The sequence below is a fragment of the Rhinopithecus roxellana genome, chromosome 13 (assembly GCF_007565055.1).
Source record: "Rhinopithecus roxellana isolate Shanxi Qingling chromosome 13, ASM756505v1, whole genome shotgun sequence".
NCBI lineage: Eukaryota > Metazoa > Chordata > Mammalia > Primates > Cercopithecidae > Rhinopithecus > Rhinopithecus roxellana.
Genome location: NC_044561.1, coordinates 17,674,803 through 17,689,837, shown reverse-complemented (window position 1 = coordinate 17,689,837; position 15,035 = coordinate 17,674,803). Strand labels below are relative to the sequence as shown.

The 15,035-nt window shown below is 46.9% G+C and overlaps 2 protein-coding genes across 3 annotated transcripts in view; both read right to left on the bottom strand.

Annotated features, from left to right (window-relative positions):
• OSBP2 (oxysterol binding protein 2) overlaps positions 1 to 15,035 on the bottom strand; it is a 229,594-nt gene that overhangs the window by 168,499 nt on the left and 46,060 nt on the right. For both annotated transcript variants that reach the window (XM_030915740.1, XM_030915739.1), the window contains one exon: positions 8,128 to 8,336. In XM_030915740.1, coding sequence (XP_030771600.1) covers positions 8,128 to 8,323 — 196 coding nt within the window. In that variant the 5' untranslated portion in view covers positions 8,324 to 8,336. The remainder of the gene's footprint in view (positions 1 to 8,127; positions 8,337 to 15,035) is intronic.
• Positions 3,111 to 4,203, bottom strand: LOC115892713 (putative male-specific lethal-3 protein-like 2). Its single transcript, XM_030914361.1, is given in 2 exon segments — positions 3,111 to 3,963; positions 3,965 to 4,203. Coding segments are annotated over 2 exon segments (1,077 nt in total). The 5' UTR covers positions 4,189 to 4,203.

The following is a 15,035-nucleotide window of genomic DNA, read 5'->3' as shown; positions in this document are numbered from 1 at the left end:
GGGGGCGGGGGTTGCGGGGAGACAGGGTCTGGCTCTGTCACCCAGGCAAGAGTGCAGTGGCACAATCTCAGCCTCTGGGAGCAACCTCTGCCTCCTGGGCTCAAGCTATCCTCCCACCTCAGCTTCCTGAGTAGCTACAGCTATGTGCCACCACACTGGCTATTTTTGCTGTTGTTGTTTGGTTGGTTGGTTTTTATGTAGAGATGAGGTTTTGCCATGTTGCCCAGGCTGGTCTCGAACTCCTGAGCTCAAGTGATCCACTCAGTTCAGCCTCCCAAGGTGCTGGGATTATAGGCATGAGCCACCACACCCAGCCATGTGTCCACTATTTTATTTTCTTTTATTATTATTTTGAGACCTAGTCTTGCTCTGTTGCCTAGGCTGGAATGCAGTGGTGTGATTTCGGCTCACTGCAACCTCTGCCTCCCAGGTTCAAGTGATTCTCCTGCCTCAGCCCTCCAAGTAGCTGGAATTACAGGCACCCACCACCACACCCAGCTAATTTTTGCATTTTTAGTAGAGACGGGGTTTCACCATGTTGGCCAGGCTGGTCTAGAAGTCCTGACCTCAAGTGATCCACCCACCTCAGCCTCCCAAAGTGCTGGGATTACAGGAGTGAGCCACTGCGCCTGGCCTGCTCATTTTTTAAAATAGGTTATTTTTGTTTTAGGTGTTGAGTTGTAAGAATCCTTTATATATTCTGGATGATAAACCTTTATTAAATGTATGATTTGCATATATTTTCTCCCATTCTGTGAGCTATCTTTTCCTTTTCTTGATAGTGTCCTTTGATGCACAAAATTTTAAAATTTTGATGAAGTCCAATTCATCCATCTTTTTTCTTAGCTGCTTTTGTTTTTAGTATCATATCTAAAAACTTATTGCTGGCCGAGTGCGGTGGCACACGTCTTTGGTAGTAGTCCCAGCACTTTGGGAGGTCAAGGTGGGCGGATCACTTGAGCTCAGGAATTTGAGACCAGCCTGGCCAATGTGGCAAAACCCTGTCTCTTCTAAAAATACAAAACTTAGCTGGCCTGGTGGCTCGTTCCTGTGGTACCAGATACTCAGGAGGCTGAGGCAGGAGAATCACTTGAGCCTGAGAGGTGAAGGCTGCAGTGAGCTGAGATCTCAGCACGGCACTCCAGCTTGGTTGACAGAGTGAGACCCTGTCTTAAGTAAATAAACAAATAAATAAAAATTAAAAATAAAAACTTATTGTCAAATCCAAGGTTTTGAAAATTTACTCCTGTTTATTCTTTCTAAGAGTTTTGTTGGTTTAACTCTTATATTTAGGTATTTGATTCATTTTGAGTTCTCTTTTTTTTTTTTTTGATGGAGTCTTTCTCTGTCATCCAGGCTGGAGTGCAGCGACACAATCTTGGCTCACTGCAACCTCCGCCTCCCAGGTTCAAGCAATTCTCCTGCCTCTGCCTCCTGAGTAGCTGGGACTATAGGTGTGCACCACCACACTTGACTGATTTTTGTATATTTAGTAGCGATGGGGTTTCACCATGTTGGCTAGGCTGGTCTCAAACTTTTGACCTCAGGTTATCCACCTGCCTCAGCCTTCCAAAGTGCTGGGATTACAGATGTGAGCCACCATGCCTAAGAGATTTTGAGTTAATTTTTGTATATGGTGGTGGAGACGGGGGGGGAGTCCAACTTCATTATTTTGTATGCGGATATCCAATCATTTCTGTACCATTTGCTGAAGAGACAGTCCTTTCCCTATTAAATGATCTTGGTACTCTTGCTGAAAATCCATTGGTTAGAGATGTATGGGTTTATTTCTGGACTCTCAATTCTATTCCATTGATCTGTATGTCTATCTTTACTCAAGTACCACATTGTCTTGACTATTACAGCCCTTAGCAAGTTTCAAAAGTGGCGTCTTCCAACTCTGTTCTTTTTCAAGACTGTTTTGACAATTCGGGAGTCCTCTGAAATTAATTCCATATGAATTTTAGAATAAATGCTTCCATCTCTGCAAAAAAGGGTCAGTGGATTTTGATAGGGATCACATTGATTCTTTTTTTTTTTTTTTTTTTTTTTTTTTTTTTTTTTTTTTTTTTTTTTTTTTTTGAGGCGGAGTCTCGCTCTGTCGCCCGGACTGGAGTGCAGTGGCCAGATCTCAGCTCACTGCAAGCTCCGCCTCCCGGGTTTCCGCCATTCTCCTGCCTCAGCCTCCCGAGTAGCTGGGACTACAGGCGCCCGCCACCTCGCCCGGCTAGTTTTTGTATTTTTTTTTTTTAGTAGAGACGGGGTTTCACCGTGTTAGCCAGGATGGTCTCGATCTCCTGACCTCGAGGATCACATTGATTCTATGGATTGCTTAGGCAGTTCACCATGTTAATAATATTATGTCTTTCAATCCATGAACATGGAATGTCTTTCCATTTATAAAGGTCTTCTTTTTTTTTTTTTTTCTCAAACAAGACAGGCTTTATTTAGATCACCAAAAAGAACATTTTACAGAAAGGGAACCATAACATTACACAAAAAAGTATAGCTGTAAAATTGCAAACAAGAAAAGCAATGCTTTCTTTAGCTCACCAAAAATAATGTTTCACAGAGAGGGAACTGTTAGAAGCAAATTATAGTTGCATATTTTCTTTTGCCATCAATATGGATTCCCTCTAAAATACTTCAAGACGACTTTGCGATTTTCAAGTACAAACTAAACCTTGTTGGACAGAGTTGCTTAGCATCATCAAGAGAATGAAACCAATTTGCAAAAACAACTTTGTTTAATGCTAATAACGAAACAATGTGGTTCTTGCTAACTAACTGCAATGTCTACTGAAATGGCCTAACCTATGTATACTTCCATGAACATTTCACTGTGAACACAGTTGCTTTTTTCCTGCCATCACAGATGGCCTACATCGTAGCAAGTGTCATGTCAGAACACTTTCAAGCACCTAGGAAATAATTCTAAACAGAGTAACTACAGTATATGGGGAACTCAAACAGGGCCACCTCTGTCAAAGCCCTCAGGTGGGCAGTGTTTTGTGCTCTGGGTAAAGACCCACCACCTTGTTAGTTGTTTACCTGGAACTCAGAACGCCATGCTAGATGGAGCAGTTGTTCTTACAGAACCATCAACGCTTTTATAGACTGCCTGGGAGGGAGTTCCTGGTGCTGTAATGCACCTCAGATGCAGCGACATAAGCTGACTCTGGGAAGAAGTCATCGTGGTATTCTGCTAAAAACCTCACAAAGAGATCAAAGTGCTTCAATAAAGCCTTCAGATTCTTCTCAGTAAAGGACATTTTTCCAAGAATTTCTGGAAGTTTTACAAACAGTCACAGCAAATGTTGCGCCCTGTAAATGTAAGAGGGTGGAGGCGCCTGGTCACCTGGTGGGTAATTGTCAGGCACAAGCTTCCAGGAGAGGACCTCATTTATTTCATTAGTTCTTCTCCCTTCAAAGCCAGCAAACGCAGCACTCCCTTCTATTCCCTGACTCTGGTTAGGAGTCAGAGGAATAGGTGAAGATGATCTGCTATGCACAGGTGTCTTCTTTTCCAGGTGCAGGAACAGCTTGGGCATGCTGGTGGACAAGTCCTGCTGCCAGCGCTTGGGCTGAGGTGAGGTGCTGCTCCTAGAAAGCCTGTCACAGTTGGCAGTGTGGGGCGAGGACCGCCTCAGAGACTGCACTGCTTCCGGCTCGGCTTTGCGCCTTTTGGGGGTGGCTGGTTCACCAGTGGTCGACGGACTCTCTGTAGACTGCGGCCTGGATGGATTCAACAAACGTGGGCTGGGAGAGAGCTTCTCCTGGCTCCTACTAGTATTTGTGGCACTTTCCTTAATTGCAAGTAAAACCTTAGATGCAGTCACCTTTTTATACTGAGCTTGTTCATAGGGATAGAGTAAAACCAACGGGAGAGTGTAATCAAAAGTTATTCTTAATCCATCCACCATCTCCTTACAAAGGTCAACATTCTTTTCTGCTGGGATATAAGTTCATGTTGGCATGTGGCATAGCATGATGGTGACGAGGCCTCTCATTGGCTGAAAAGGCTGCACTGATAGCAAAATGCCTCACATAGGATTCCAAAATCGTTAGGATGTTGGTGTGGCATGGAAGTTTCACTAACCGTTTCCTCCGATTAATGGAGTAACAATCATCCTCCAGCTGCCTCTTCAAAACTTCAGGGATTTCTAGAGTTACTGTTCTTTCCTCCATTTCGCTTTTTGTTTGAAGCTCCGGTTCTTCTTTCACTTCAGTCTTTTCTTCAGTATCACTTTCTTCACTTATTTTTTCATCCTTGTCTTCACTACTGTCAGAGGAACTGCTTAATGAGTTTTCATCATTTTCATCTCTTTCTTCGATGGAAAGGCCGTAGTTACGAGGCTTCCTCTGCTGGCGGCTTGCGTCTGCATCCCAGGCGCACACGTAGCCAGGTCTTCTTTTTTTTTCACTAATATGTTTTAGTTTCAGTTTCCTTTTCACCTCCTTGGTTAAATTTATTCCTAAGTATTTTAAATTTTGATGTTATTTATTTATTTATTATTTTTTATTTTTGGAGAAGGAATCTTGCTCTGTCGCCCAGGCTGGAGTGCAGTGGTGCGATCTCAGCTCACGGCAACCTCTGCCTCCCGGGTTCAAGCGATTCTCCTGCCTCAGCCTCCCGAGTAGCTGGGACTACAGACATGCGCCACCATACCTGGCTAATTTTTGTATTTTTAGCAGAGACAGGGTTTCAGCATGTTGGCCAGGCTGGTCTCGAACTCCTGATAGACATCCAGGTAGGAGGGGATTGCACTTGGATTAGGGCACGGCAAAAGAGCTGGGAAGTAGCAGGTGATTTCAAGAGATAAGTAGAAGTAGGAAGTAGGCTTCCAGCAGGGTGAGACAGGGTTCTCAGTTCAGCAAAAGAAAACAGGCCCCAGGATAACCCACAGTGGCCTGCCTAAAGTGCTATCTGTGTCCTTGACCCAGCTGGCCACCATCAGCCAGGCCCAAGGAGAGTGACATTAGGCCATCTTCTCTCATTCAAGGCTGCCCCAAGCTGACTCCAAGACAGGCAAAAAGTTACAAACCACAACTCTCTGACATCAGCCTGAGAGCTCAGAGAGGAGGACCTTGCCTTTAACAGAAAGCCAACAAAAGGGCTATTTTCCAAGACATAACCAGGTGGTCCCAATCTTTCTACAAACACAGAGTAGCCGCCTGAAGGCTCTTCCTTCACATGCATGGTTCATTCGTGCTTCAAAAAGCCAACAAGAGAGGAATGCTACCTTGAGTGGTACCTGGCTGTTTGCTTCTGTCCTGTGGCCTCGCCCAGAAGGCTGCCCTCTTGGCACATGTGCTGCATCTCATACAATGAAGGAAGCTGAGCCTGAGCTTACTCCCTCAGGGGTCCCATCTCCTTTAGATGAAGTCTGGGCCAGCAGTCTCTAGCACTGCCCAGCTGAGTTAACAAGCACGTCCCTGCTCCCTGCCCTCACCCCCCAACCCTGCCAATTGCAAAAACCCCTCGCATTGGCTGTTGTAGGAAAACTGTTCCAGGATGACTAATCCCATGACTGCCACCTGCTGCATTATTTTCAAGAAGTTCCTAAAAAATAAGGCAATTTATCATTTATTTATTTATTTATTTATTTATACTTAGAAAAGCGAAACCAAGAAGAGGAAGCTAGATCTCTAGTGGGCATCCTCACTTGGCCAGTACGAGTGCCCTGAGCCCAGCTGTGCCACCAGCCACAGCTTTTGCCACAGTGGCTTCCCACAGGCACACAAACTGAGACCACGGGTCCTTCTGGGAGTCCCAACACAGCCCATGTCTGAGATGGTCTCACCTGCCTCCTTCACTCGGTAATGGAGTGGTACCTGGGGGACCTCCTGTCAAACTCAGCATCATTGCTGATGCACAAGAGCTACATGAGTGCTGACCTCAGGGAGAACAGTCACCAAGCAGGTGGCCCATGCTCCAAATGAGTAAGACAAAAGAGAAAGCCAGGCTGGTTTTCAGTGCCCATTAATACTCACTGAGACCCTAGAGCTGGGGGACAGACCCCAACGTGGGAGACAGGGATGGGGCATAAGGACCAACATCACTAGCCCCTCACATCCTGCTGAATGCCGAGCTCCTTCCACAGGACTCACCATCTCCCCACCCAGTCTCCAAGATAGTCCGGGAAAGCAGGGGCTGTGCCCCCTTCTCACCTGGAGCTCTGCCTCACGAGACAAACACATAGGTCTGTGGAATACACCATTCTGCTAATGACTTCAGAACGATCACAGCTGCGTGTGTAGACACATTTTTCAACCATCAGAAACATTTACTGTAGCTCTGGCCAGGCAGGGCTGTGGGAGGTGTGTGTCCTCACTCACTCCTGTTAACATTCCATGGCACAACCCCTGTGGAAGGCAGTTTGACAATACCTTGCACAATTACAAAGGTACACGCCCATTGACCTAGCAAGCCGGCTTCCTGGAACATAAATTTCATTTATACTCATATGTGCATGGAATGAAGAACCTGCAAGGTTACTCACGGCAGCACAGTATGTCACAACAAAATAAGGAAAACAACCCAAATGCTCATCAACAAGCTATAGGTTAAATAAACTGTGGTCCACCCATACAATGAAATGCTACATTGTCATAAGAACAAAGAGGAAGCTTTTTACATATTGACAGGGAAATTTTCCAAGACATATTGCTAAATGGAAAATAAGGCGGTGAATGCAGTTATTCTGAAATAAGTACCCATTTGAATATATATGTAAAGATACACGTATCTCTGGTTGCCTCTGGGTAGGAGAATGGGGTGGGTGACTGGGAACCAGGAGTCAAAGACAGACCTCACTGCATAGGCTTTCGAAGCTGTTGGTTTATGAGTCACGTTAAAACATTTTTTTTTTTTGAGACAGTGTCTTGCCCTGGTGCAATCTCAGCTCACTGCAACCTCTGCCTCCTGGGTTCAAGTGATTCTCCTGCCTCAGCGTCCTGAGTAGCTGGGATTACAGGTGCGCACCACCACGCCTGGCTAACTTTTTGTATCTTCAGGGTTTCATCATGTTGGTTAGGTTACATATTTAAAAAAATAAATTTATTGGCCAGGCGTGGTGGCTCACCACCTGTAATCCCAGTACTTTGGGAGGCCGAAGTGGGCATATCACCTGAGGTCAGGAATTTGAGACCAGCCTGGCCAACATGATGAAACCCTGTCTGTATTAAAAACACAAAAATTGGCCGGGCGCGGTGGCTCAAGCCTGTAATCCCAGCACTTTGGGAGGCCGAGATGGGTGGATCACGAGGTCAGGAGATCGAGACCATCCTGACTAACACGGTGAAATCCCGTCTCTACTAAAAAATACAAAAAACTAGCCAGGTGAGTCGGCGGGCGCCTGTAGTCCCAGCTACTTGGGAGGCTGAGGCAGGAGAATGGCGTAAACCCAGGAGGCGGAGGCTGCAGTGAGCTGAGATCCGGCCACTGCACTCCAGACCGGGTGACAAAGCGAGACTCTGTCTCAAAAAAAAAAAAAAAAAAACCCACAAAAATTAGCTGGGCATGGTGGTGTGCGCCTGTAATCCCGGCTACTTGGAAGGCTAAGGCAGGATAATTGCTTGAACATGGAAGGCAGAGGTTGCAGTGAGCCGAGATCACGCCACTGTACTCCAGCCTGGGCGACAGAGTGAGATTCTGTCTCAAAAAATAAAATAAATTTATTAAAGTAAAAAATACAATGTCTTGCTCAGGACATCCGAGCTGGCCTCCCTAATAAGCAAAGGCAGCAGCTTTGGCTAAATGGTTTCACTCTCCACTATGGGGGAACCTAGGGAGAAGGCTGGCTTGAGGCACACACTGACTGCTGCTTCTGGACCTGACACCTGCAGCATCTGAAGGGTCTGCTGAAGTCCTGACTAGCCCAAAGAAAAGCACACACAGCTCCTCTCCATCAAAAACATTTCCATGCCAAGAACTGCTGGCCAGACAGAATGGCTGAGCGTCTCACTGCTGACAATACACAGAACATGCACGCACCTTGACCTTCCAGATTGATCCAGGCTGGCCTGGGTCTCCTGGCCACCACTGGCCACCAGTTGCTTGCAATTCCCACTTCCTCCACTCATGACACCACCATATACACACCCGCTGTCCCAAGCGCTCACTACCTGAATGAGTGTTCATCACGCGGACAGCCTTGGCCTTGGCCAGCTCCAGGGCGGTGATCCACTGCTGCCGGTCCACCTCTGAGCTGGCCTTGAGGTGGTAGCTCCTGGCCCCACTGGTCAGCAAGATACCACAAGAGTCCTCTGTGTCAATGTGCGCGGTGGACAGGTTGATGGTTCCACGGCACGTGTGGGCCATTTCACCCTGATTTCTGTAGGATGTAAGAGAAGGAATGGGGTGAGGCTCCTAGTCTCAATGGCTCCAGACTAAAGAAACCCTCCAGGCAAATCCTCAGAATCTCAGACCCTCAGAGCTGAGAGAGGCCCTGGAGTCAAAGTTGAGAGATGATGCCTGTTGGAACTGCCTGGTCATGGCTTGGGTGAAGGGGACTCGAAGGCCACGACTGCTCTCTGTGGGGAGTGGCAGAGGGACGGGGGCCTGCATCGGTGCCATGTGTGCAGGGAGTGTCTGATGTGGTCTAAAGCCTCACAGACACCAGGAAATGGCAGAGTGACTGCCCAGGGTCTCTCAAGACAGATCAGCCTTCGGTCTCTGTGCTAAACTCTTTTCATTAAGTCTTAGAACGAGTTGGGGCCAGGCGCAGTGGCTCACACCTGTAATACCAGCACTTTGGGAGACCAAGGAGGGTGGATCACTTGAGGTCATAAGCCAACAAGGTGAAACCCCGTTTCTACTAAAAATGAAACTGCCGGCTGGGCGCGGTGGCTCAAGCCTGTAATCCCAGCACTTTGGGAGGCCGAGACGGGCGGATCACGAGGTCAGGAGATCGAGACCATCCTGGCTAACACTGTGAAACCCCGTCTCTACTAAAAAATACAAAAAACTAGCCGGGCGAGGTGGTGGGCGCCTGTAGTCCCAGCTACTCTGGAGGCTGAGGCAGGAGAATGGCGTAAACCTGGGAGGCGGAGCTTGCAGTGAGCTGAGATCTGGCCACTGCACTCCAGCCTGGACGACAGAGCCAGACTCCGTCTCAAAAAAAAAAAAAAAAAAATTAAACTGCCTTTGCAAAATTATGACTGACACAGTGAAAGAGATCTAACTTAACCGACTCCATCTCGCTTCTAATCTCTAAGCTGTCTTTGTTCATTCCTGGGCATAGGCTGAACTAACTAACTGTGAGATAAATTTAGTTTGTAATTTATAGTTTTTTTTTTTTTTTTTTTTTTTTTTTTTTGCAATGGAGTTTCACTCTTTTTGCCCAGGCTGGAGTGCAGTGGCATGATCCCGGCTCACCACAACCTCCGCCTCCTGGGTTCTAGTGGTTCTCCTGCCTCACCCTCATGGGTACCAGGGATTACAGGCATGCGCCACCGTGCCTGGCTAATTTTTTGTATTTTTAGTAGAGGCAGGGTTTCTCCATGTTGGTCAGGCTGGTCTTGAACTCCCAACCTCAGGTGATCTGCCCGCCTCGGCCTCTCAAATTTGCTGTGATTACAGGCATGAGCCACCACGCCTAGCTTGTAGTTTACAGTTTAAACAAAGATGAGAACAGCCCTTTCCCAAAGCAGACCTCCTTCTCGCCTGGGGACTAGAGTAACATTAGCCACAGGATTAGAAATTATTGCTTAGGAGTCATGCATTTGGAGGCTATAAGATTCTGACCCTCGCCAAACTGCTCCCAAGAGCAGTACTTGAGAAATTTTGCAAACCCTGCACTTGATGGATCAGCTGGCACCACCCACATACATAAACTGGCTCGTCTGATCTTGTGGCCCCCACCTAGGAACTGACTCAGTACAAGAAGACAGCTTCGACTCCCTACAATTTCATCCCTGACCAATCAGCACTCCTGGTTCACTGTTTCCCCCACCACCCACCAAGTTATCCTTAAAAACTCTGTTCCCCTCTGCCGGGCGCAGTGGCTCCACCTGTAATCCCAACACTTTGGGAGGCCGAAATGGTCGGATCACCTGAGGTCAAGACCAGCCTGGCCAACGTGGTGAAATCCCATCTCTATTAAAAATACAAAAATTATCTGGGCATGGTGGCACTTGCCTGTAATCCCAGCTACTTGGGAGGCTGAAGCAGGAGAACTGCTTAAACCAGCACGGGGGAGGCAGAGGTTGCAGTGAGCTGAGATCGCGCCACTGCACTCCAGCCTGGGCTACAGAGTGGAACTCTTTCTCAAAAACAAACAAAACAAAACAAAAACTCTGCTCCCCAATGCTCAGGGAGACAGACTTGAATAATAATAAAACTCCTGTCTCCTGTACAGCAGGCTCTGTGTGAATTACTCTTTCTCTATTGCAATTCCCCTTTCTTGATGAATCGGCTCTGTCTAGACAGTGGGCAAGGTGAACCCCTTGGGCAGTTACAAAATTACAAAAATTAGCTGGGCATGGTAGCATGCACCTGTAGTCCCAGCTACTTGGGAGGCTGGGGCAGGAGAATCACTTGAACCCAGGAGGCGGAGATTGCAGTGAGCCAAAATGGTGCCACTGCACTCCAGCCTGGGTGACCGAGCGAGACTCCATCTCAAAACAAAACAAAAAAAAAGAACTATGGAGTTGGAGCAGGTTGGGATCCTGCCACTAAAACTGAAATTGGAAGCCCAGAGCCTGTGGGGGCAGACGTAGAGGCATCTCTTGCTGGGAGGCACCTGGGACCAGTGTCTCCCCAATGCTGTCCTTTTGTTCTATCATGAGATCTACAGAGCAAGGATGCCCCATTCCCTGGCTCTACATGTATTAGTTGAAGGCACTGGTTGGGCAAACACAGTACAACCTTATGACAAGGGACTGGGCCCTCTGCTAGTTATACGATGATGGAGTTAATGGTATCAAAATAAGGACAGGGTAGGTGACTGAAGTGTATGCCATTTCCAGTTACAATTAATGTCAGAAAATGGAGATCCAACTATCATGACTGGATATAACTCACTCCTTAGACACTTGAAGGAAATTCAGAACCCCTATGACATAATTAATCTTTTCCCATGTAGGGCATTAGAAAAGGAAGAGTGATTGGCCAGCATTTAAAACGGCCACCGGCAGGAGCTCATTTGGTAATTTTCTGCTACCTTTTAATGCGAATTTATTTTCCCTGGCAGCTCATCATCTGTCATTTTTTTGATTCTTCTATCAGTTCTAAAGTCAAATGACTCGACACTCAATCGGACATTTGTCAGCTGGGCACGGTGGCTCACTCCTGTAATCCCAGCACTTTGGGAGGAGGAGGCGGGTGGATCACTTGAGGTCAGGAGATTGTGACCAGCCTGGCCAACATGGTGAAACCCCATCTCTGCTGAAAAATACAAAAATTAGCCGGGTATGGTGGCAGGTGCCTGTAGTCCCAGCTACTCGGGAGGCTGAGGCAGGAGAATTGCTTGAACCTGGGAGGCGGAGGTTGTAATGAGCCAAGATGGCACCATTGCACTCCAGCCTGGGCGACAAGAGCGAACTTCGTCTTAAAGAAAAAAAAAAAAAAAAAGACATTTGTCTTTTTTTGAACAGCGATTGTCTTTTCCGATTCCCTTGTGCTTTGGGCACATTCCTTAGAGAAGATGATGTGTAGCTGAACGAAAGCCCAACTCTTAGCTGCTGGTATCTTTTGCTCAAAGGAAAGTCACTCTAATTCAGAAAACTGGTGAAGCCGGGCATGCCTGTTGGAAGCCTGACATTTTTAGATTTAAGGACATTTTAGGCTAGAAATTGTTCAGGTGTTAGTGTAGTGACTCACCAAAAATGACATTATGGCTTAGCTCAGAAATAAGAGGGGGATGGGCAGTGTTCTGGAGAGAGAGCAGCAGGGGCAAAGCCCACGAGGCAAGGAGCAGTTCTCAGCTTCCAAAGAATAGAAAGAAAGGTCCTTTGGCCAGAGTGCCGAGAACGAGAGAGCAGATGAGAGAAAAATGAAGCAAGAAAATCAGGCAGGTGGGTAAGCATATTTCTGGAGTTAAAAAAAAAAAAAAGGAAAAGAAAATAAGTCAGGGACTCAATTCAGTACCTTGTAGGCTACGTTGTTTTAGAGTCTCAGCCATGTACAGTGGCTCACGCCTGTAATCCCAGCACTTTGGGAGGCCGAGGTGGAGAGATCACGAGGTCAGGAGTTTGAGACCAGCCTGGCTAACATAGTGAAACCCTGTCTCTACTAAAAATACAAAAATTAGCTGGACATGGTGGTGCACACCTGTAGTCCCAGTTACTCATGAGACCGAGGCAGGAGAATCACTTGAACCCTGGAGGCGGAGGTTGTGGTGAGCCGAGATCGTGCCACTGCACTCCAGCCTGGGCAACAGAGTGAGACTCCATCTCAAAAAAAAAAAAAAAAAAAAAAAGATTTAGAGTCTCATCCTAAAATTAAAGACAGTGAGCATTGTGGGTCTAAAATCAGGAAAGAAACAGAGATGGTCAAGAGTTCTTGAAGTTAGGTTGGGCGTGGTGGCTCACACCTGTAATCTCAGCAATTTAGGAGGCCAAGGTGGGAGGATCACTTGAGGCCAGGAGTTCAAGACCAGCATGGGCAACATAGGAAGACCCCATTTCTACAAAAAAACAATTTTTTTAAAATTAGCCAGGTGAGGTGGTGTGCACCTGTATTCCCAGCTACTCAGGAGCTGAGGTGAGAGGATTGCTCGGGACCAGGAAGTAGAGGCTGCAGCAAGCCATAATCATGCCACTGCATTCCAGCCTGGGTGACAGAGTAAGACCCTGTCTTTAAAAAAAAAAAAAAAAAAAGGCCAGGCGCGGTGGCTCAAGCCTGTAATCCCAGCACTTTGGGAGGCCGAGACGGGTGGATCACGAGGTCAGGAGATTGAGACCATCCTGGTCTACACGGTGAAACCCCGTCTCTACTAAAAAAAATACAAAAAAACTAGCCGGGCGAGATGGCGGGCGCCTGTAGTCCCAGCTACTCGGGAGGCTGAGGCAGGAGAATGGCGTAAACCCGGGAGGCGGAGCTTGCAGTGAGCTGAGATCCGGCCACTGCACTACAGCCTGGGCAACAGAGCGAGACTCCGTCTCAAAAAAAAAAAAAAAAAAAAAAAAAAAAAAAAAAGCCGGGCACGGTGGCGCATACCTGTAATCCCAGCACTTTGGGAGGCCAAGGCCGCAGGATCACCTGAAGTCAGGAGTTCGAGACCAGCCTGGCCAACATGGTGAAATCCCATCTCTACTAATAATAGAAAAATTAGCCAGATGTGGTGATGCATGCCTGTAATCCCAGCCACTCAGAGGAGATTCACTTGAATCTGGGAGGTGGAGGGTGCAGTGAGCCGGGATTGCACCATTGCACTCTAGCCTGGGCGACAGAGCGAGACTCCTTCTCAAAAAAAAAAAAAAAAAAAAGAGTTCCAGAAGTTCCTGTGGAAAAATGGAGAATCAAAGTGACTTGCGCAGGGTAGGAAATGGCAGTCGGGCCACTGCATGAAATCAGGGCTGGACTGGAAGTTACCCAGCAGTGATCATACTGGATTATAACCTATCAACTAAATAAATGGGAGAGAGGGGACAGATATTCCTTAACAAAAGTAGATTAAATTATGGACACAGAAAAATCACTAAATGCAATACAGAATCTTGGATTGAATTATAAAATAGAAAAAAAAAGACTAGTGAAATTTGAATAATGTTTGGAGTTTAGTTAATAGTATTATAATGACATTAGTTTCCTAGTTTTGAGACTTGTACTTTGGTGAGGTAAGATGTTAACACTAAGGGGAGCTAAGCGAAGAGTATATAGGAACTGTCTGCACTATTTTTCTAACTTTTCTGTAAATCTAAGTTATTTCAAAATTTTAACAATTTAATGCTGCTATCACCTTCCCAGGGTCACAGCTGATAGCAAAGTCTTGTAGCCAGAACCTGAACTCATCTGCCTCCAGGGTCAGGGACTGGATTGGAGATATTCCCAATGTCACTCAAGGGCAGAAGCCCCAAGCACCCATCACAGGATCTGGTTCTAGACGGGACTCCCAGGAGACTAAGTAAAGGCACTTAAAAAATCACTAGACAAAGAAGAGTGGGTAAGGCTGAGGAAGGGAGGGAGGGAAGACCTCCCAGTCGAGATGAGTCTGAAAACCAAAATTCAAAACCTGTGAAGAAAACCAATGCTAATAAAGAAGCCAACGAAGTCAATACTTAGAAGATGAATCACTTCAGGCCAGGGATGGTGGCTCACACCTGTAATCCCAGCACTTTGGAAGGCAGGGGTATCTCTTGAGGTCAGGAGTTCGAGACCAGCCTGGACAACATGGTGAAACCCCGTCTCCACTAAAAACACAAAAAGTAGCTGGGCATGGTAGTATGTACCTGTAATTCCAGCTACTCAGAAGGCTGAGGCATGAAAATCACTTGAACCTGGGAGGCAGAGGTTGCAGTGAGCTGAGATCGTGCCACCACACTCCAGTCTGGGTGACAGAGTGAGACTCTGTCTCAAAATAAATAAATAATAATTTTAAAATACCAAAAATTAGCAGGGCATGGTGGTACACACCTGTAGCCCCAGCTACTTGGGAGGTTGAGGCACAAGAATTGCTTGAACTTGGGAGATGGAGGTTGCAGTGAACCGAGATCATACCACTGCACTCCAGCCTGGTCAACAGAGTGAGATGAGACTCTGTCACTAAAAGAAAAAAAAAAAAGGAAGGCCGGGCGCGGTGGCTCACACCTGCAATCCCAGTACTTTGGGAGGCCGAGGCGGGCAGATCACGAGGTCAGGAGATTGAGACCATCCTGGCTAACATGGTGAAACCCTGTCTCTACTAAAAATACAAAGAAATTAGCCGGGCGTGGTGGCAGGCACCTGTAGTCCCAGCTACTCAGGAGGCTGAGGCAGGAGAATGGTGTGAACCTGGGAGGTGGAGCTTGCAGTGAGCCAAGATTGCGCCACTGCACTCCAGCCTGGGCAACAGAGCGACACTCCATCTCAAAAAAAAAGAAAGAAGAAAGAA